Raw genomic sequence first — 24,263 nt, forward strand, 5'->3', positions numbered from 1 at the left:
TAAGTATCTACCTAGCAACTTAACAGTGCCAACCCTAGCGAAAAACTATTGTCCCCATACGTGACCCGATTCACTCCAAAAGCCATTGTGGATCAGGTCAAGCTAGTTTTTTCAAGCTTTTGTGTATATTTTTCAATGAATTATGTAGGTATAATAAGGCATCGTATATGAAAATGTAAACCTCCGAAATCATATTAATCTCAGTTTTATTGGTATTACCCTAAGAAAAACCGGTGAACATTTGTGTTGGAATTAGAAAGCGTCCCGATTCCCCCTAATCTACTGTACTATCCAATCATAATCAATTAGGCTTTGACAAATTTCAATATAAACCGAAATCACGGATCCGTAAAATCGAGAAGGATTAATTCAATAATAAAATTGGCTGTGAATAAAAGTAATGGTGCATGTTTAGTTACTGCCGTCCTTCCTCTTGCCGCTGGGCGAGCCGGGCAGGTACCCCTTTAGTCAGTCGATGCTGAGATCGTTCGAGAAATGCCTGGACAACTTGGCCACGTCCAGACCGGTGAAGTCGTTGAAGATGTCGGTGCTGGCGGTCGCCGACTTGGGCTGGCCGGGCGAGGAACTAGTCGACGGCTCCTCGCTTGTACCCAGAGTGACCAGCTTGTCCTCTTTGCTGCTCACTTCGAAGGGCTCGGATATACCTTTTAAAGTAAAAAAATGACATTTTTTATTGCTTAGATGGGTGGACGAACTCACAGCCCACCTGGTGTTAAGTGGTTACTGGAGCCCATAGACATCTACGACGTAAATGCACCATCCACCTTGAGATTAAGTTCTAAGGTCTCAAGTATAGTTACAGCGGCTACCCCACCCTTCAAACCGAAACGCATTACTGCTTCGCGGCAGAAATAGGCAGGGCGCTGGTAACTACTCGCGCGGACTCCCAAGAGGTCCTACCACCAGTAATTACGCAAATTATATTTATGCGGGTTCGATTTTTATTACACGATGTTATTCCTTCACCATGGAAGTCAATGGTGAACATTTAATTTTGTTGAGTACGTATTTCATTAGAAAAATTGGTACCCGCCTGCGAAATTCGAACACCGGTACATCGCTCAACACGAATGCACCGGACGTCTTATCCTTTAGGCCACGACGACACGAACGCCCCTGCTCGGTGGCGGCGGATTTCTGTGTAGTGAGGAGAGCTTTGTCTCACTCGCCAAGCCGAAGATCCCTACATAGCAGGTTTCTTACCTAAGACACTCCGCACGTCACTGTTGGGCTGGCTGAAATACAAGAACCTGTAGAAGCCCGGCGTCCTCACGCCGCTGCCCACGGGGAAGCTCAGGGTGATCGTCCTCGGCTGTCCGTCACTAGCCGGCCGTACAGACAGACCGACCTTATCTAAATATTCGTATGAAATGTAGTCGTCTAGGTTGTGGAAGTTTGCCTGAAACGCATCAAATGCTCCCGATATTAAACCTATATAACTAGTCAGGTCATAAATTCTGTCACATGTTTAATGTAAAATAATTGAAACAAGTTTATTCATTATGTAACCATTCATATACCAAAATGAACTTAACAAAACATAGATTCTTATGACACTAAAGTTTATTCAAAATGACTTCCGTGATTTTGAATACAGGCCTTCAGTCTGCGCGGCCAGTCGTCTATCGCAGCACGAACGAGGTCCATGTCAATATCGGCGGCTGCCTTAATCAAGGATGTCTTGAGTGACTCCAAATTGGGATGAGGCTTTGAGCACGCCTTTTCCTTCAAGTGTTGCCATATCTTGTAATCTAACGGATTCAAATCTGGACAGGAGGAGGGCCAGTCTTCGTGCCGGATGAAGTCGATTTCACGCGCCGCCAGCCAGTCTTGTGTGCTCTTCGCTCTATGAGCTGGCGCCGAATCTTGTTGGAATACCCAGTGCCTGTTATTGAACATGGTATGAGAAACAGGTTCCACAAGGTTCGTCAGGACTGTATTTTGATACACAACTGCATTCGTTTTTACACCTTTCTCACAAAAATGTACCTCTGTTAAGCCCCAATAAGAAACTCCCAACCATACCATGAGCGAGGATGGAAAATGACCTCGTTGGACACGCGGAATACGGTTGCTCGCTTCTTCACTACTGTGTGCGTACACCTTATCATTTTGTTTGTTGTAGCTCTCTTCTAACGGTAAAAATTTTTTCATCCGAAAAAAGAATTTCCCGATATTTTTTTCCCGCGTACCGCTTCAACAAAACGCGGCATCTCTTCAGTCTCAGGTCCATTAGACGAGCATTCAAACGATGTCCTGTTTTTCTTCGATATGCCCGAAGCCCTTAATCTTCATTTAACACCCTTTTCACCGTTCTTCTGCTTAACCCCATCTGAAGGGCCAACAGTTTCTGCTTACGTTTGGGATTTCTTTGAATTCGCGCCTTCACAGCTTTTATCACTGCTGGAGTCCTAACAGACCGAGGGCGACCACTTCTTGACCTGTCATCTACACTAAAGTCTTCATTGTATCGTTTGATGGTACGATAAACGAATCTTTTGGTTATATTCAAAATTTTCAGTATGTTAAAAATTTGAATTGGCGCGTAACCGCAACGATGCAACGCAATAACTGCAACACGGTCTTCTTTAAGCGTCCACTCCATATTTTAAAATGAGTAAAATTCTAAAAGTATACATTTTTATTTTCATGAACAATTCGAAATTCGAATTCAATAAACTTTTTTGTGGCCAGCATTCTAACAGAAAAGTTTTTACTGTGTGACAATACTTATGACCTGACTAGGTATATAAAAATGAATTGCTGTTCGTTAGTCTCGCTAAAACTCGAAAACGGCTGGACCGATTTGGGTAATTTTGGTCTTGAATTATTTGACGAAGTTCAGAGAAGGTTTATAAGGTAAAAAAATGTTTAAACTCTCGGAATTAAATAAAGTTTAGGTTTTTATTTATCGATTGAGGCACTACGAAGTCTGCCGGGTCAGCTAGTCAATAATAAAATTTCTAATTAATTTTTTTTTTATTGCTTAGGTGGGTGGACGATCTCACAGCCCACCCGGTGTTAAGTGGTTACTGGAGCCCATAGACATCTACAACGTAAATGCGCTACCCACCTTGAGATAAAGTTCTAAGGTCTCAGTATAGTTACAACGGCTGCCCCACCCTTCAAACCGAAACGCATTAATGCTTCACGGCAGAAATAGGCGGGGTGATGGTACCCACCCGTACGGACTCACAAGAGGCCCTACCACCAGTAAAGAAAGTATTAGATATTATTACGTTGCGATTTAAAATATTATCATTTATATTTCACAAGTGATAGAACCGGTGATTCGTGCGGTCAAAGAAATGCCCTACAATCAGTAACAATACTCGAATCAACCAGAGATTTCGGTTTGAATGATTACACCGTTGCAATTAATTGTTAGTTAATTTTAATTCTTAAAACGGGTGAACGAGCTCAGGCCCTTGTGTTAAATGGTTACCGACGCCCACAGATATCCCAACGTGAAGACCGCCACCTACCTTGAGACATGAGGTATCAATCTCACTCTTCAAACCTAACAGGCATTACTGCTTTGTGGCAGAAATAGGCAGGGTGATATAGGCTTACAAGACGCCTTACCACCAGTACTTATAAAAATTATATTTTTTTATTACATAACGTTATTCCTTCATAGTGGAAGTGATTCGTGAACATAATTACATAATTAAACACATTTTTAATAAATAAAAAATCGGTTGTCTGTAAAGTCGGTTTACTGACGATAGTTGAACGTGACAACGTCATAAGAAAATACTGATGGAATGGTACGCATAAATACAATTATGTCAATTTTTTTTTTACAACGAAAATTTTAAATTGACGAAATCATGTAAATGTATTAATTATTGTATAGCAGCTGTACACGCGGATGCATCGCTCACTCAAGTAGGAGAGAGACAGATGTCAAACGCTGCCGAACGCGGAGGCCGATTGTGCCTCTTTGTCGCTCGTTGCGCGCTCTCATTTGCATTTCAAGCCTTAAATGGAACGCCTCAGATCGAGGTAACGCCGCATGAGTCATGTTTTTTCGTGCGTGCAGCCGGCTCCATCGAACTATAAGACATCGTCACGTCAAAAAATGTTACCCGTTAATGAGATTTGAACACTGGCATGGTCGCATCGCTCGACACGATTACACCGGGCGTCTTATCCATTAGACCACCACTATTTCATAACTACCATACACAAATGTACTCACATCATATATACCGATCCAATCGCCTGGATTAACTTCGATATCGGGCGTGAGGGTACACTGGGTCCTGAAGTCGGCGTCTCCTATATACCAAACTCGATTTATCGGAGCGAACTCAACTGTCTTCTCAGTGTAATTTGCAAACGCCTGTAATAAGAAGATTCAAAACGATTTTTACTCAACCATTTGTCCATTTGAAAAGGATTTCGTCGATAACGTAAATATACAGGGTGTACGGGAACGAATTCCGTAAAAGAATCATTTTGGTAGAGTTGTTGATTCATAATAAGATACCATTAAAAACCAAACTAGTTTTATTTATTTATTAGAAGCATTCGAATAACACACGAGATCAACACTGTGCAGGAATGCGGGGGCAGCTACCTATTACGTTAGCTTTTTGTTGCATATTCACGAAATATAAACTTTACAAAAATCATAATACTTGGTAAATTAATAAATATGTTTCCATTATTATTCAATTCGTAGTTCATTAGTTTCAACTTCGGAAAAGTTTTCTTTTAAATTTAACACCCTGTATACACTGATCTTATTAAGACATTGAGAAACAAAAACATTTCAAGACATGAATCATCTTATTTAAAAAAAATCCTAAATATTTAATTTGTTACTTTGAAAACCATATACCACTTTTTTTAGTGAATAGCTAATTATTACCTATATAGGTGGGAGTTAGTAAAAATATTTACATCAACATTAACATACCTCTCCAGTACCAAAGCACTATTTCTAATAAAGCAAAATAAATACAACCTAATTTATAATAATATAATGAAAACGATTAAATACCTCATTACTAGCTTCCTCGGCCAGCTCGTCTACATCAATGTGAGACAGGAGCCCAGTTATATTCTGTATACCGCTTGCTGTCGTACTTAATACGTGCGGGGTATCGCTGTTAGTGTGCGATGGGACAGTTGCACGGCGTAGTTTGACATCAGAACGTGATACAGGGGGTCTCTCGATCATTGATAAAATGAAGCCGTGACGTACCTAAGCATGCGATCGCAAATTAAAACGCCAGCATCTAAATAAGCACGCGAATATGAATTAAGTCACTACGGATGATTAGAGCGAACACAATGAATTTCAAAGCAATAAAAAAAAAGTTAGATCAATATTATCGTACCCAGTAGCCGTAGCCCTGCTTATTTCAGCCGTGAAGCAGTTATGCGTTTCGGTTTGAAGGGTGGGGGCAGCCGTTGTAACTATACTTGAGATCTTAGAGCTTATATCCCGAGGTGGGTGGCGCATTTACGTTGTAGATGTCTATGGCCTCCAATTACCACTTAACACCAGGTGGGCTGTGAACTCGTCCACCCATCTGATCAATAAAAAGGTTAACGTATGTGAAAATTGTTGTAAATAGGTCACGTTTCGTCAGATATTAAACTGTTACCGTTGCCCGTACACAAAATGCAGCCGCCTCGATACACCAGATAAAAGGCTCATTTGTATTGTGTGGATAGTTCCAAACTTAAAAACGGAAATCATGATTTTTCACGAGCAATTAATACAAGAGAAAAACATACAGTCGTCTTTCTATCTATCTGGGTTAAAATCAAGACAAAGATAGTATTATCTTCAGTTTTCACTAAACGTTGACATAATTAAAACTACTTTTACGGTTTAATCCAGCGTTTTTTTATAATCATTGTACGATTTCTGACGTTTTAAATACTCCACAGTTTTCATGCTCTCGGACGGATTTTAACTTTCCCTTTCTCCAAATATTAAGGAACCAAAATAAAATATATTAATAATTTCATTAAATTATTCAAAAAAAGTTAATCTGCAATGAATAGCAAACTCTTAGCAGCATTACGTCTCGAAGGTGTTTCACACCTTAAATAATTCTCGAATACAAGGTAAGTTCTAATGTTTGTCTAACTGGTGTATAAACATATTATGTATATACTTTGTACTGTATACTTTAGTTTATTTGTGTACAATGCATATCGCTGTATTGGTATGTAAATGTAACAGCGATTTAATACTATAATAATATGTTTGTTGTATATTTTTATTTATTTTTCCTCGTTTTTTATTAATACATTTAATGATTAACGATTGGTCTATTTTGATGATAGTATTTGAATATTATTAGTCATAGTGCAGCTCAACATAATGTATCATTTTCAAAATTACTATAGGTGAACAATTGTATATTTTATAACTTTATAATATTTTATAATTTTCATATGTTTTAGTGTGTCATAAAGTGTACTATTTTTCAGTCTTTAATGTATTAAGTAAAGGATACCTATTCGAGTGTTTAATAATTAGTACTGCTTAGGATAAAAAATCATTAAATCATTGAACTAAAAATTAGTCTAGAGTTTGAGACCCTAAGGAAAAGACAAGGAACACACTAAATCGACTATAAACTTTATTTTTAAAGTAGATTCGACCTTATATTTATCGTATCGATAAATGTCATTAAATATGCATTACTCGATAATACTGTTAATGTTTGAATAATGAACATGTATTTATTGTTGATAAAGTTTAAAATACCTACCTAGATTAATATCTGTAGTGATCTAGTCAGTCGGATTATGAGTGCTGATTTAATATTTTTTTTGTAAATTTCTTTGTTGCGTTGATAATATATGTGATATGATATATACGATACTATACATTTGAAACATAACAAGCTCTGAGCTGCTTGCCAATTCTTCACAGTAGTAAGACAGCATTCGGAATCAGTGGTGAGGACACAACCACTTAAAAGTGCTTGTCAAAGCCTATTTTAATTTTTATTATTTTTTTATTATTAGAAGTATAATAATTGGTAATTATTAGTGATAAGCAGTTAGTAGAAGTAAACATAGTCAATATATTTATTAATGTTATTGGAATGTTGACCTATTAAATTTGAACTGCAATTGATCCCTCGTTATTTAATTTACTTTATTGCTGCGTTAACTTCGTTTAAACAATAAATTATTAAGTACCTATTTACATTTAAATTTGTATTTAAAAATGTTCAGTAACAAAATTTACTCATCAACGTCAGCCGAAAGATATCCACTGCGGAACATAGGTACATAAATACACATACTAAAGAAATCTTAGCCTCAACACATACGTACGCGGTGACTCGGAAATAGTTATTGATTTTCCTATTTCTGTTTCAAGATATTTTCTTTCAGCCTTGAAAGTTCAAATCGATCCGGAACGACCCCGGCAAGACCGTCGTAATACTATAGGACTACGATAACATGAACTACAAAGTGTGCCCATTATTTGACATAGGCGTTTTCCTTTAGACGAGACCGTCTGGTGTTAGCAATCAAATACCAGAAAGCATAAACATGTACAGGCACCACCGACATGTCTATGGAATTCGAATATGCTGACGTCCATGAGCGACGGTAACCACTTACCATCAGGTGGGCCGTATTCTCGTCTGCTTGCTCAGGCAATAAAAAAAAGTGATCATGGTTGTGACTGACGAAAATGCTGTTTCCATTTTTTTTATTTGAACCCTAAGGAAATAAAAAACTGTTCTGTAGTTTTACATAAAGCAAAAAAAAACACGCAAACACACAAACCAGGTGACAGTGGCTTGTCTAAGTTCCTAGCATTGCTAATGTGCAAGAGAGATGGTTGCCGCCATAAGGCTTCTCTGCTCACATCTGGCGTCAGCAATACCATGGGCTTAAGCCGCTACCACCAAACTTTGTAGTAAAATACTTTTTTTTAAATATGCACCCAGCATCGCAATTTTAATTGAGTTAAATTGTCAAATACTTTCTGATATGTTTGTCATTATACAAAAGTATAAAATATTTCTTCAGATCACGTGTACAGTTATTTTTATCATTAAATATTATACGGCTCGAGAACATATTATTATAGGCACTCTTATTTGTACATTGTTAGCTACATACAATACCTATTTATTATTAATTAGCGCGAGCACGAATGTTATTAAACTAACAAAGCAAGGTTAAGGCTATTCAAACACCAGTCCTCGCCTAACGATCGAAATTAGACCCTAATCACTGATATCTCAAGAGCTAAATACGTTTCCATTTTCTTTTATAAACTTTATTGACATAATAAAAACAGAAACTATATATTTTCAAAGAATGTTGCTTAAGCGTGTTGTGACTAGGAGTGGGTGATATAAATCGTATATAGATTCAATATCTATATATCGCAGCAATATCGTTGAATCCGATATCGCCCCGCACGAAATCTATATATCAATATCAGCCGATACACGATATTGCTCGATGTGATGCGCATCGGCATATCGTACCGATTCGTGAATCGAAATCTATATAACGATATCAGCCGATACACGATATTGCTCGATGTGATGCGCATCGGCATATCGTACCGATTCGTGAATCGAAATCTATATAACGATATCAGCCGATACACGATATTGCTCGATGTGATGCGCATCGGCATATCGTACCGATTCGTGAATCGAAATCTATATAACGATATCAGCCGATACACGATATTGCTCGATTTGATGCGGATCGGCGTATCGTACCGATTCGTGAATATCAGCAATATTCGTTTGGTTCGTATCGAATCGCCAGAGTGAGTGAGCGGACGATATCCCTATCGTGCGCTCACTCACATATGATGAATGAAACAGAAACAGGCATTATCCATACAATTATAAACCTTATATTTAAGTCCATACGTCTGTAGATTATTCTTAGTGTATCAGCAGGATACAATTTAGGAAAAAAGTTTCAACTTTCGACCCTACTTAGAATGCAGTATAGCCTATTTGCACCGTTGAATTTAATTTCACGCGCTTTGACCTTGAACTAAAATTTTTGGATAAGTGTTTATAAATACTTAAAAGTTTTTTGTTTGATTTTTAAAGTACACATTTTTCTATTTTTAGTTAAATCCAAATAATTGAGTTTATTTGTTGTGTTTGTATTAAACTTTTGAAAGCTTAGAAACTTTTATTTTAACATAAACTTAGTAAATAATAAAATTTCTGAATTAATTTTGTAGTGTATGATGTATAAATATTATCAAATGAACTTCTAAATACGTCTCCGATATTTTCTCGAGACTTCATCTAGGCAATACTAACGTTAGGTACCTTAGGCGCGAACGAAATCGCGAATGTTACCTAAAATATATGTATTTAGTATTATGAAATATTCTACCTAATCTACACTCTTTTGGTATATTTTGTAATTTTAAATTAAGACACAAAATACTAAAAACTGAAAATAATGTAGCCGGTCCTAAGCCTTGTAAAAGCATGAAGGAAAGTTTTTTTGATATTTTTATTTTCATGTTCTTTTTATTACTTTAAAATCATATTATTATTATAAATTGATATCAGAAAACCAACCGTATAACGTTGACTTGAATCTATATCTACTACAATACTATATCATCGTATCGTTTCAAATCTCAAATATCATGAATCGAGAAAATCTACTAGCATCCATCAATATATAGATTCAGAAAATATATAGATTCAATATCCGATATCGATACTCGATATATAGATACGATTCGATACGCGGCAAAACCGATATTACCCACTCCTAGTTGTGACTCTGCACGGGTAGATACCACCACCCTGCCTATTTCTACCGTAAAGCAGTAGTAATGCGTTCCGGTTTGAAGGTTTTGGGCAGGCATTGTTCTATAAAAATGAGACTTAGAACCCATGTCTCAAGGTGTGTAATGATATTTACGTTATTGGTGTCAATGGGATCTAGTATCCACTTAGCACCAGGTGGCCCATACACTCATCTACGAAATATAAAATAAAAAAATAACAATAATAATATAACACTAAGGATCGTGAACAGCTAGAAAACAAAATAAAGAACAGAAATAATTGGTTGGGGAATACAAAGAAAAAAGAGAGTGAACTGTTTTATCATAATAGGCGAACTATTTATATATAGACATATTATATTGTTATGTATAACGAACTCGCTCGGTGATAAAATGTAGTATGCGACACCGCTATGATTTGTCTGAACCATACTCGGGCTATGTTCACGAGTGCTCATGTTAATGGTAGTCAATTGTGACGTTTAAGTCGTTTGCCAAAGCATATAAGAGCGTATTAATAAATCATGCAAACTAAATTAGTAATTCATGCACTACCATGGCATCGACGTAATGTCTGCTAAGAAGGTTTGATGTTGAACGAAGTCAACATTGACGCCAACATGAACAACTTTCATGAAACGTCATATTATGTATAAACATATCGTCGTTGTCAAACCAAAGTATGTATATGCATATATATGTATATGCTATGTGCAATTTTGGAGCTTTTTACTTTTTGACCTTTTCGTATAGTTCACAGCCCTATCTACCGTATGAAAAAAAACTGTTATGTTTTAATATTTATCTATAGCAGGGGTGGGCAAATATTTTGATAGTCATTTTGACATTTCAGATGAAAATTTGACCTCGGGCCAAACAGTTTTTTTTTTCTAATTTTAAGTATGGTTTTTGCTAAGGATGTCAATTAATGAATTTTAAAACCAACATTTTTGTATCAAAATATTTATTTATCAAGTCATTTGAATAAAAAAATTGAAAAGAAAATTTATGTTAGACAAAAATTAATATTTGTGTTTTTAATAATAATATGTACAATGTTTCACGGGCGAGACAAAATTCTACCGCGGGCCGCCATTTTCGCAGGCCTGATCTATAGTTTTCATTCGATATAGTTCTTAAAAATACACCTTCATATAAAATTTTATACGAAAATGTTTTTACTCGTTAATTCAAAATAGAGTTTTTGCACATAGCAGATTTTGGTTTGACAGCGACGACATACGAATAGCAGCAGATACAATACATTGATAATGTTGAGGTTTTCTGACAAAATTCCCTAACACTAACAAATTTTCTAATTTGTAATTATTTTCATATAACTGTATTTGTTTTATTTATTCCAAAACATAAGGTAAATAACGTTCCCTTCTCATAACGAATAATAACAGACCACGATCGAAAACATAGCAACTGTCATATTTGTATGAAAAAGGGAATATGGTAATATATCCTTCTGAACAGACACTCGACAAATGTCATCTATCCTTATCTTAAACATAGAAAGTTAATAAAAATGAATAGGACAAAAACAGAAATCATGCACTGAACAAATATTATAATATAATGAATTACAACTGACCTTAATATTGAATTGCGCCACAACTGGCTTGTGGTCACTCACTGTATAGTGCGGCATGTAATTATATGAAACAAGATCCGCCCTTAACGTTACATTCTCATAATTATTCGCTACCACTTTGTATAGGACTCGGTCTGTCCATGATGGTTTTCGTCTGAAATAAATTGGGAATTTAGGAAAAACGAAGAGGAGAAAAAACAAAAGATTTAATTTATTTTAATCTTCATATCAGAGCCCGACATTCGGTAAGGGGTCAACCCTAGCGGGCTGAAAACATGCCCTACTATCAGTAAAAGCAGATAAGATAAATTAAATAGAATTTATTAAAGCATTTATATTCTGAGTCACCTGTGGCTTACTAGGTGAAGTATCCGGTACTCGAGCAATTAAGCTTTCATTCGATTTGCGGGTAATAAAAAAAAACCTAAGGGCAATTTACGTAACGCGAATTCACAAATAACTTCCAATTTAAAAAAATATACATTTATACAAAGATCGAGTTTTTAATATATTTTGGACTTCAAGCTCCCGTTTCAAAGTAGATGGTGGTAATAAATTTTTCATGTCTATGGGTTTAAATACAAACACCAGGTCGGACGAAAGTTTGAGAATCGACGTCAGTAATTTTAGTCAAATATTATCGAATAAATGATTCAAACGCTGACCTGAATGAATTGATTCATATTGGTCAATAGAAACTTGCAGTTGCCTTTCTTGGTATTGAAATACCTCGGTAATGGTATGAGAATTCAAGGCTAAATCGTCATACGTAAAATTACTTCAAGAGTTTTTCTATTTATAATTTGTATCGAATCGTTGACTGAAATATTTATCAGAGAAATTTGTAAGAAATAATTAAATTCAACGTTCACTTATAAGAGCTATTTGAAGACTAAAAAATAAGCTTTAAGAAGAACTGTCGAATGCAATATAATGAACTTATGTATTTGTTATTTTATCTTTATTATTTATATTCTTATTATTTATATACTATTTTATTTAATCTTCAATTGTGTTCAATTTAAAGTTAAAGATATATAAATAATAAATTTTAATTGTTTGCCGATTAAAATAATTTAACTCACTTGAGGTCGTAGTCGTCGCCGCCGATCGCGAATTTGTAAGTGGGGGGGAATTTGATATCGGCTTCGGAAAATTCTGAGAAAGCTTCCCCAGCATCCATGACTGCTAAAAGCTGATCGTGTTTTAACAACGCAGCGTATTTATCCTTCTCAACCTTCTGCAATTTCGCGACTATCTCTTCGGACGTAGGGCTGCTACCGGTCGGATGATCCGTTCGAAAATTCAAATCGCCGATCCAGAAAACGTAACTGTAACAAAAAAAAATGCTGAATATAAAAAGTAACCTCTTTTCATTTTACACGATGTGGCTTTGATATGATACTCTTTTTATCAATTCGATCACTGTCCCCCTTTTTTTAAACTACCTAATTCCAATATCCCTAAAAACATGTACGGATTATTATATGCATCATTGATAAATAAGTCTTAAAAGTATTTAAGTCGTGATTACGTTCATGATTTGAGTTAAAATTGGAAAAATGTTTTGAGGTAATGAATAAAAACATAACAAAACTACATTTGATTCATACACAGAGCATATTAATAATATGTATAGGCTAAAGCATATGTTTGCCAATGATGACACCATTAGAGGAAAAACAAAAGTCAAACATATTTTGTTAAATAAATTAGTAATTAATGATTGTTTTCGATTAAAAATTTATTTTCTGTAATTAGTTAAAATGGTTTTTCAATCAGAGAAAAAAAATGGTCAATCCTAATTCTACTTCGTATATTTGAAAATTATAAAATTTAAATAATTTAGAAACAGATAAAATACATTAATATTTTTTTTATTTAAAAGAAAAACATTTAGAAAAATCAACAAACACACCGTTCTGAACATACATACGAGCATACTTGAACTTTTTGTGCGCATGAATTGCCATACTTATTTGTGTTGGGAATTTCAAAACACCGTTCTAGTTCATTATGCGAAGCTGTATTAAAAAAAAACAATGACATAGAATATAAAACCCTGCACTGTGTACACTTAATGGTGACCAAGTAATATTTATGATTGTGACTTAAGAATAGAATGAAAAACGCACAGGCGCATTGACTATTAGGCTGACGTAAACCTAAAAAAATGATACTAGAATTACTTTGATAACGTGATATTTATTTTCCGCATCCAAACAGAGGGAATGCATATTAATACGACTAGTAACCCAAAACTCATAACTGGAGTCTCAGTATAGTTACAACGGCTGCCCCACCCTTCAAACCGAAACGCATTATTGCTTCACGGCAGAAATAGGCAGGGTGGTTGTACCTAACCGTGCGGACGCACAAGAGGTCCTACCACCAGTAAAAACATCTACATGATAATCTTGTATACAAGTTCCGAAACTTCGAAGCGTTGTTCTATCGAGCAATATCACCCGCTCTGTGCAAATCTGCCCTTCGTACTTGTACAGACCTTTCCGTAAAATAAACACTATGAGTATTCAGAAATTGGAAGGGGTCCAGTATGTCTTGTAGGAAGACAATTATTTTTACAATTACCCTTTTTTATTTATATGTATTTTTTGAAAACCTATATTTAAGATTTAATAAGTTGTAGGTAGGTATTCTCTTGGTTATCTAATTAACAATAATGAAATGACTAAAGCTCTTATAGCAAAAACGTATATATTAGTTTTTGTGAATTATCAAATATCTACGGAAAGTAGGTAAGTAATTATCAGCACTATAAACCGTTTCGATAAACGTTATTTATCGAATACCACTTCAACGATAACGGTCCAGTTTGTCTGATGTTAACTTAGGATTTTCTAAGGTTTGTAAAATTGCCAATATTTCGATATCTAAGCCGGAATATGAGACACAACTCGAATTACATTTTTCTTAATTCAGTACTGCGATCACAAACCGTAGAACATTGTGAAGCATCAACTTTTGTAGAATGTCGAAATAACCTTTGTGGACATTCCTTCCTTATAAAGTTCATTTATTACAACTTTATTACAACTAATTCGCTTTTTGATGGGCAATTTGGCTTTCCTCGTATTTAAGAATTTTCAATATTAAACTTGCCATACCCTCTAAGCTGGTAATTTTTCCTATCTCCATGCCGGACAATACACTCAAAACAATATGTACATGAAGGTTTTTTTTTTGTGAATGAGCGATTACTGGTTGTCAGAGGCCTTTCCAGTTTCACCAGGCCAAGTGGGCGAGCAAAAGCTCAGCCAACAATATATTGTACATAAACGTTGAACGTCACCAATATATTGGAAAAATTATTGACAACGTCTAGAACTAAAACCCGGACGCTGTGGTCCATGGGTCAGTAATCTACAAGCCGCTAACGCGATCATATCAATTGATTTAATCGCTCCACACCAATTTATTACTCAAGAACAAAATGACGAAATCAAGTAAAACTTTGCATAAATATTCTGTTATTAACATACCTCTAAATAACAACATAACGGGTCATATGAATCTGTTGATACAATCAAGTTATATAATTTATTTACAATAGGCATTAATCTTGGGATGTAAGGGGTGGCAATGAAATCACAGCTACTCAATAGCCAACCTCACCTGCCCGTGGTGCATCCTGCTAGCTAACAGACGAGGCCCTGGCGACCGACCGATGGCGGTATAACCATCCATAACCAGCTATGTCTCTAAATAAAAACATATCAGGACATGGGCAGCAGCATGCCCTGAAGAAAGCACATAGTACTGCGGTCACCAACCCGCCTGCCAAGCGTGGTGACAAATGGCATAACCCTCCCAATGGACAAAGCAAGAAATGAACGGCCCCCAGTCCCGGGCAGCCCCGCTGTTCCTGGTTACGGCAGCGGCCACGGTAACGGTGGGGCAGGGGGTGCTAAGAATCCCCCGGTGCGATCCGGCTGCCATAAACGACTGTACCTTGGCGCATATAATATACGGACATTGCTGAAAGCTGAACATCTCGAAGAGCTGGAGACAGAATTGAGTGCAATAAATTGGCATATTATTGGCCTATCGGAAACCCGAAGAGAGGGAGAGGGTTGCGAATCCCTAGCTTCAGGGAATATGCTCTTCTATCGAGAAGGAGAACAGCTCTCGCAGGGCGGCGTTGGTTTCCTTGTCCACAAATCCCTTGTCAACAACATTACGGAAGTCAGTAGTGTGTCGGCGCGGGTTGCGTATCTTGTAGTAAAACTAAACAGTAGATACTCATTAAAAGTTGTGCAAGCATACGCTCCCACATCCACATACTCTGACGAAGTTTGCGCGGTCTTTTACGATGATATCGTAAAAGCCATCGAACGCACCACTAAGACCCATTATACCGTAGTGACGGGGGATTTCAACGCGAAAGTAGGAATACAAGAATGTGGAGAGCCTGTATTGGGACCCCGCGGTGTTGGCTCTAGGAATTCCCGAGGGCAAATGCTGGTAAATTTTCTTGAGATGCGGGGGCTTTTCTTGATGAATTCATTCTTCAAGAAAGGACTCCACAGAAAATGGACCTGGCAAAGCCCAGACGGGAAGACTAGAAATGAAATAGACTTCATTTTAGCGAATAAGCGGCACATATTTAGGGATGTCACCGTGATCAATAGGGTTAAGACTGGCAGCGATCACCGGCTGGTACGCGGCACCCTAAATATCGACATTAAGCTGGAAAGATCGCGTATGGTAAAGTCTGGCTTGCGACCAACTAGGCAACAAATCTCGGAGCCCCCAGAAAACTTCCAATTAGAAGTCAAAAACAGGTTTGACATTTTGGAAACTGACTGCGATGTGGATAAGCGTACCAACGAAATGGTGAAAATTCTAAGAGAAGTGGGCAATAAATACTTTCAGCATAGCAGAAAAGGCCAAGACACTAAACTCTCCAACGAGACCCTGCTATTGATGAAACAGCGAAGGGAAACTGCAGATGCTGCTCCGTCAGATGGAAAAACTATAAACACTAAAATCAAAAAACTGATTAGGCGTGACCTTCGCCAATTCAACACAACAAAGATTAAAGAGGCAATAGAACAAAACAAAGGCACCAAAGTGTTTATACGGCAGCAACAACTAGGCCGAAGCCATCTGACGAAGCTCAAAACTGCCGATGGAAGAATTGTTAACTCAAGATCAGAAGTCCTCACTGAAGTGGAGAACTACTACCGTAGTCTCTATGCCTCACATGCTCCCAAACTCTTTGCCCACCCAGAGAATGACCACCGAGCCCCTTTAGTCCGCCACTATACGGAAGACATACCCGACGTCAGTATAGAGGAGATAAGGGCTGCTTTGGAACAGCTTAGAAATAACAGAGCTACAGGGGATGACGGAATCAGTACAGAATTGTTGAAAGCAAGTGGTACACCAGTTCTCAACCAATTATGCACAACGTTCAACACCGTCATCCAAAAAACGACTATACCGGATGCCTGGAGCAAGGGTACTGTTATTCTTTTCTTTAAGAAGGGAGATCGTGCTCTGCTCAAGAACTACAGGCCTATTTCACTTCTTAGCCATATTTATAAGCTGTTCTCGAGAGTCCTTACAAATCGCTTGGCCTCTAGACTTGACGAGTTCCAACCTCCGGAGCAGGCTGGGTTTCGCAAAGGCTACAGTACGGTAGACCATATCCACACGCTGAGACAGGTTATTCAGAAGACTGAAGAATACAATCGTCCTCTGTGTCTCGCGTTTGTGGACTACGAAAAAGCCTTCGACTCCATCGAAACTTGGGCTGTTCTGGAATCCTTACAGCGATGCCTAGTCGATTATCGGTACGTTGAGGTGTTGAAGAGTTTATATAAAGCCGCCAAAATGACAGTCCAGATCCAAAACCAGCAGACAAACCCGATTGAGCTTCACAGAGGGGTGAGACAGGGTGACGTTATATCGCCGAAGCTGTTCACTGCTACTCTCGAGGATGTCTTTAAGACTCTGGACTGGAGTAAACTGGGCATCAATGTCAATGGCGAGTATCTTTCACACCTCCGATTTGCGGACGATATCGTTATAATGGCAGAGTCGCTGGAGGATCTCAGCTGTATGCTAGGTGAGCTCAATGCCGCGTCACGACGTGTTGGCCTGGGAATGAATCTGGACAAAACTAAGGTCATGTTCAACGACTATATAATTCCTGGAGCGGTAATAGTCGAATCTGCGGTACTCGAAGTTGTGTCTGAATACACCTATCTAGGCCAAATTATTCAGCTGGGCAGGGCCAACTTTGAGAAGGAAGCTGATAGGCGCATACAGTTGGGCTGGGCTGCGTATGGAAAACTCCGTCACATCTTGAACTCAGCAATCCCGCAATGCTTAAAGACAAAAGTTTTCAACGCTTGTGTGCTGCCGGTCATGACATATGGCGCTGAAACGTGGACATTAACCGTAAGTTTGGTCCGTAAGCTCAAAGTCGCTCAGCGTGCTATGGAAAGGTGTATGCTCGGAGTTTCTTTGATGGATCGAGTCAGAAATGATGAAATTCGTCAAAGAACCAAAGTAACCGACATAGTCCTAAAGGTTAGCAAGCTGAAGTGGCAATGGGCCGGACATACGTGTCGCAGAACCGATGGCCGATGGAGCAGACGTGTTCTGGACTGGAGACCGCGTACCGGTAAACGCAGCGTTAGGGGCGTCCCCCTGCCCGTTGGACCGATGACTTGCGGCGATATGCTGGGAGAGATTGGATGCGGAAGGCGGAGGATCGTTCATTGTGGCGGACTATGGGAGAGGCCTACATCCAGCAGTGGAGAGATACAGGCTGATGATAAGGCATTAATCTTTAGGCATTTTTTTTTGTCATAATGTATGAACTATTTAATCTTAGGTGTAACGAGACATGGGATGAAAATTTCAGCTATATAGTGTAAGAGCTGCCCCGTTCTTTATAAGGGACGCATGACTGCTCTGTTACATCTTTCCACCAATAATTATGTAAATTGAGGACAAGAGTTTCAATCTTACGGCACGATGTTATTTCTCTCTTGTGTAATCTCGTAAATGGTACCTGCTTGCGGCATTTGAACATCGCCATGGTCGCATCGCTTGAGACGAGTACACCGGCACACAAAGCATTTAGAAAAAAAAACCAGGAAAAAAGGTGTCATAGACTTACTCGTGATACAATATGTTTGTGGTCTCGTTAACATGGTACAGATGATGCTTAATTATAGTGTTGTAGTCATTAATCCGATCCGCCAACAAATGTTCGTGCGCAGTTAGATGACAATTCACTAAGCATACGGAGCAGCCATATATATTGAACCTTATGCTGACCGCTCCTTTGTTACCCTGGTGAATAAATTGTAATGAAATAAATTTGTTTAAAGTTAGGAAACTACATACACAACTACATACACGGAAACTCCAATCCACCTGATGGTTGTCTGGAAGAGATCGCTCTTAGCGATAAAACCGCCAATTGTACTTTTTTTTGTATTTATTCTTTCGTATTTATTTTTTATTTTTTGGTTTGCAATAAAGAATACTCTCTCTCTCACACACACACACACACACACACAGTTTTTTTCATCTTCCTGGTAATACTATAGGGTAATATGAACCCGTGTGAGAAGGTACCTCTGCGGTGCCTGTTTCGATGCCCTCATACATTCAATTTGGAGTGTTCTTTTTTTTTTGTACACATGGCTGGGCAAACTCATAGTCGTATCCAGTGGCTGAGCCTTTGCTCGCCCACCTGTCTTGGTGAAACTGGAAAGGCCTACGGGCCACCAGTAAATATGCAATCATAAAAAAAAAAGTCGTATCCAGGTGCTAAGTAATTACTGGACCCCACAGACATCGCAACGTGACTCCCACCACCCATTATGAGAGGTGAAGTTGCTAAATTATATTGCATAATAACTGTCCTACCCTTCGAAGCAGAACACGCGATTGCTTTGCGGCAGCAATAGGTAGAATGCTTTTTTTTAAAGAACGAAGGATTGCTAATGACCCTGAGATATTTCCAGGTTGACCAGTACATATGGGCCAGCGCAACCCAAGGAGACCTAATAGCTCAAAGGTAGCTTTGCGAAAGAATACACTACCGTATCGAAAACGCGAGCAGCTGAAAAGAACCAGCCAGAAACGTTTACCACGGACGGCCCTTGTACCTGCTCCTAGTGTTAAAGCTGCAGGCGTCTCATATCTGTGTTATTCGATCGGATAGATCGATAAGGACATGGGTGCGGACTCACAACATGCCTACCAATAGTAATTCTATAAATTTATAAATCTTAATATGCCTTCGTGAACAAATGCTAAGAACGTACACCCACCCAGGATTGGAGCACCTGTATAGACACAATGCTTGAAGCCGGTTAGTCGGTTAAACCTCAAAAACTTCCGAAACTAATGGGACATATTAATAATAATATATACCAATAAATAATATAATTGAGACGTGAATTCGACGTGGCACAATATAGCTTCAGTATACACTTTATACCAGACCGTGAGCTTTTCTATCCAATTTGAAAGAAATACACTCTCATATAAAAGGGAAGAGAGAGAGAGAACTAAACCTTATAAGAGTTGACAAATATGTCCTCAATGTGTTAGATATAATTATTGACGTCATAGTTTATAGAAAAAACAAGGTCGCCTTTTATTACTGTGAGATTATTTCAAGTCACTCGAGATTTGGTAAAATTATTTCTATTATACAAAAAATTACAAAAAAAATCATGGTCAATACCTGATTCTCCAGTTAATTAATATAACTCAATTTTGATATTAAAATTTCTTGATATCAATCTAAAAGTATTTATTCCTTTAAACTTACCCACATACCACCTAATCCTGTTTTTGTGTACTGTGCTTCAATGTCCCTTAAATGTGTAACATGTTTCATTTGTGTGTACACCAAGAGCAAGAGACCTTGCAATCTCGTATTCTTGGCTATTATATATCCCTGTCGGCACAATATTTTGTTGATTGTGGATGTCCACGGATCACTGAATAGGGAGTCCATTAGCATGTTCTGTGGCTGTGATTTTACTTCTTGTAACCTGAATTTTTAAAGCGAAATTAGTAAAACTAATACGATACGGAAATCTCTATTTCGTTTTACACGAAACAAGTATTTGAACAATAAACTCGATTATTATTAAGTTAACCTTACATTAAATATCAAGTTTGTGCAATGGCTTTTTTTTTTTTTTTTTTTCCGGCCCGAGGGCCGAACCTCCTACGAGGTCCCCGCGCCTAGGGGGCGCGCGGGGTATGTGAGACTCAACGATCTGCAGGTGTTGAGAGCAGACCGCGGGCCCAAGGAATTTAGGGCCCACCCACTAAACGACTCCCCTGCACTCTTACACCCGGCGTCCGATCTCCGTCCGGGGTCAAAACCCGGTCAGAGTAGGGGGGTTCCCGCGGTCAACACTACAACCAGACACGCGGCGCCACCCCGAGGACGTCCGACCGACGGGTCGTCGAGGCGATAGTCGACGACCAACGACGTCAGTCTCCGCGGTACGGCGGCCCTTCAGGCCGCCCGGGCGATGCCGCTGGTGTTCCGGGATACCCCGCTGGGCCAGAACCAGCCTGCCGGGTCGGAACGCGATACACCGCCGACCGGGTTGCTCTTCCACAGTATGTTCGGCGACGACAGCGACGACGAAAATGCGGACCGCATCGCAGTCCGCAGCCGCCGACGCGTCGTCCCGTCCTCCTGGTGGCAGCGCGCTAGAGTGACGGTAGCGTGCGGCGCAGTCTCAGCCCCCTTAGGTCGCCCCGTGACCATCACCGGGAGGAGACTGCCTCCTCATAGGGGCCGGAGCTGGACAAACGCCCTCCTCCGACCCCCGGCTCGACGGCGGCGGCACGGCGCCGAGAGGGAGGAAGAGTTCTCCCTCTCCCGTTCCGCCGCCTCCTTCTGCGAGATGGTGGACTCGCAGAAGTCGAGCATCGCCTGCCAGGACTCATCGCTGCCGAGCATCGCAGCCACGACGGTCGGAAGCGACAAGTCCGGTCCTATTTTTGCAACGAGGACGCGGCGCTGCTCCGCGAAAGCGGGGCAGCACGCGAGCGTGTGCTCCGCCGTGTCCTCGTTGCAGCCACTGCAATGGTGGCACTTCGGCGTCGGCTCCCTCCGGGCGACGAGGTGCAGGTAGCGACCGAAACAGCCGTGTCCCGTGAGCACCTGCGTCGCTCGGAAGGTGAGACGTCCTCGGTCGCGATTCACCCAGTCCGAGAGGACCGGGCGGATCGCCTCGACGGTCCGTCGCCCGTAGGCGGGGTCCGCCAGGCGGCGAGACCACGCCTCGAGCACGGCACGCCGAGATTGAAGCTTCCGCGCTCGAACTTCCGCCGCGCCGGGACGCGGCTCCCCCCTGGAGCGGAGATCACATCGCCACGCGTAATCCGCAGCAAGCACCTCCGCTTCCAGGTCCCAGGGAGGCGTCCCGGCGAGCACGCACGCCGCCTCGAACGAGACGGTGCGGTACCCACGAACCGCCCTGACCGCAATCGCGCGCTGCGGACGTCGCAACGCTGCGACGTTGTCACGGGTCAGGGCGTGGCACCATACGGGCGCCCCGTACAGTGCCATTGACCGCACCACCCCCGTGTAGAGGCGGCGCACCACCATGTCGGGACCCCCGACGTTCGGCAGCCGACTCAGCGAGCCGGCGGCTGCCATCAGTCGGGGACCCAACCTTTCGAAGTGAGCACGGAAGCTCCAACGACCGTCCAGTACGAGGCCGAGGTACCGCAACCCGGTCGCCTCGATCTCGACGCTTGTGCAATGGCTTATCCAACTACCATTAAAAAAATTTATTAATAAAATTTCCAGGCTAACAAAATTTAAAACTGAATAGCATGATCCTTAATCATTTAAATACAGATTAAAATTATTAAAAAGTTAAAATTTGTTTAATTTGGCAAACAAATAAAACTTTTGGTTCATTTATTTAATTTTGTCTAATTAAGTATTTTAGTGTTTTATAAAATTTCATCATCATCATCATCAACAGCCCACAGTCGTCCACTGCTGGACATAGGCCTCTCCCAATCCACACCACTGAGCCCGGTCTGCGGCTCTCCTCATCAACTTCTTGCCGGCCACCCTGCGGAGGTCATCGCACCACCTAGCCAGTATTTATAAAATTTACATTTTTTTTATTAACTTAATTCATATAAAGAAATAAAAAAATTAAGCTTTGCTTTAAAAATTCTCAACTTCAAAACAAAGTATGTAAATTTACAAAATACAATAATTGCTCTTGAATACATCAGTTTAAACTAGTTGGAAGATTTTCACACAGATTAAAGATCAAGATAACAGTGTTTTTACATATTTTACAATACAGGGAATTAAAACCATCACAAAATATAAAGTTATAAGAATAATATGTTAAAAGTACTGTTTACACCAAAAAACTTAGTGGAAAAGAAAACATTATATTTGAATTATAAAAAAAAATTGTATGTATTCGTATAAAATTATCTTAGTACAATCTGAGGCAGACGTAGTAACATATTTGACCCAGTGAATAACTAGGTAAGTATGCTGCATTAGCGTAAATTACAACACCTGTTATAAATTATATAAGTGCCACTCACCCAATAACATAAAAATCTGGCAAAGGCTTATTCTTGTTGTACTGAGATGGAAAGTCTAGTAGAGCATTGAGATCCTGTGTTGGTGCCTTTGTAGCTACATTGTAGGTTACAAAATAGAATCTGTTAACAAATTTAAGTTTTTTTATTTTATTTTGAGTGAGTAACAGAAAATATAAAAAAGTTAAATAATTACATACGCATATTAACGTAAAAATCACTTAGTAAATAAAATTGTATAGAAATTTTTAGTTTAGGATGAGCATTTAGTAATATTTACGACTGAGAGAAAAATACGATACCTACTCGCTGACCTTGACTGCAATTATAATTAATAAGGATTAAATATGTACCTTTAGAAAGAAGAAAACATTTTTATATCTTACCTTAAAGTATCCATTTTGGATATTATTATAGAGTTGGGTTTTGGCCAAACCGTTATCTTTATTTTAACACTTCAATTCCCGATTTTAAATAAGGTACTGATAAGATAAGCCTATGAGAACATTTCTATAAATCTTAAAATGTACTTGTAATATTTAATGTATTTAATTTAATTTCAATTATCTTTACTATAATTAAAATTTAGCGAACATTACACTGGCCACATAATTATCATAATTTATTTGTTATAATTTACACTAACATCATTGTTTTAATACATCAGCAGTACATAATCACACACGAACTCACTATAAAACCTATGAAAACAGTAAACATCAAATCATCTGTATTAAGAGATGCGAAAATCACACAAACCCAAAGATACGTTTATGCGTTATTTATTTTAAGCTAGCATAGGGAAACCTCTTTGTGACGTTATGGCGGGAAAACGAGCTGCGATGCTGTATCAAATGCTTTATTTTGGTGATTCAGTGTTTTTTCAGGTTTAAACGTGTCTTAATGCATTCAATGCATTTGACTATCGATTTTTAATTAATTTTTTTGGTTTTATCTGTCAGTAGTGGCGTGACTAACACTAATCTCATAAATTCACTGTTTATCATTACCGTTATTTATTTTCGAAATGTCTTCTCTAGTTGTGTACCGACAATCTGGTCTCATGTTTAATCTAAAATTTAGGTTAAGGTTTTAAGGTCTAATTTTTTTAAATTTAGTCACCTTCAGGTTTAAATATGTAATAACGGTGGTCTCTTAACTGTTTAGCATTTTTGAAAGTGCACAAATGTGGGAAAATGAATCAAAGCGACTGGATGTAGATTATCGTGTTCTTCCAAAAAGTCCTCTGAAAAA

At 38.9% G+C, this 24,263-nt stretch overlaps 1 protein-coding gene across 2 annotated transcripts; it reads right to left on the reverse strand.

Moving 5' to 3' along the window:
• Positions 1-320: 320 nt before the first annotated feature.
• Positions 321-23,808, reverse strand: LOC149502494 (inositol polyphosphate 5-phosphatase K). Of its 2 annotated transcripts, XM_089729054.1 has the most exons (10): positions 23,396-23,808; positions 23,013-23,132; positions 20,233-20,458; positions 18,562-18,737; positions 12,491-12,736; positions 11,406-11,559; positions 5,033-5,236; positions 4,226-4,369; positions 1,225-1,420; positions 321-665 (listed from the first exon to the last, which is right to left on the reverse strand). In XM_089729054.1, the coding sequence occupies exons 1-10, from the start codon at positions 23,407-23,409 to the stop codon at positions 469-471; spliced, it is 1,677 nt and encodes a 558-aa protein (XP_089585180.1). In that variant the 5' UTR covers positions 23,410-23,808; the 3' UTR covers positions 321-468. The 2 variants fall into 2 exon arrangements, with proteins under 2 accessions (XP_089585180.1, XP_089585181.1); XM_089729055.1 differs by lacking the exon at positions 5,033-5,236.
• Positions 23,809-24,263: the final 455 nt, after the last annotated feature.

The sequence above is a fragment of the Bombyx mandarina genome, chromosome 08, assembly GCF_030267445.1.
Source record: "Bombyx mandarina strain Sakado chromosome 08, ASM3026744v2".
NCBI lineage: Eukaryota > Metazoa > Arthropoda > Insecta > Lepidoptera > Bombycidae > Bombyx > Bombyx mandarina.

What these genes read in the sequence shown, in the direction of transcription:
- LOC149502494 (XM_089729054.1), bottom strand. An exon ending in GGCGACGACTACGACCTCAA is followed by an intron (nt 11,560 to 12,490) that starts GTGAGTTAAATT and finishes AATTTATTTCAG; the next exon opens with ACGAAAACCATCATGGACAG. An exon ending in ATTGGATCGGTATATATGAT is followed by an intron (nt 1,421 to 4,225) that starts GTGAGTACATTT and finishes GATGCGTTTCAG; the next exon opens with GCAAACTTCCACAACCTAGA.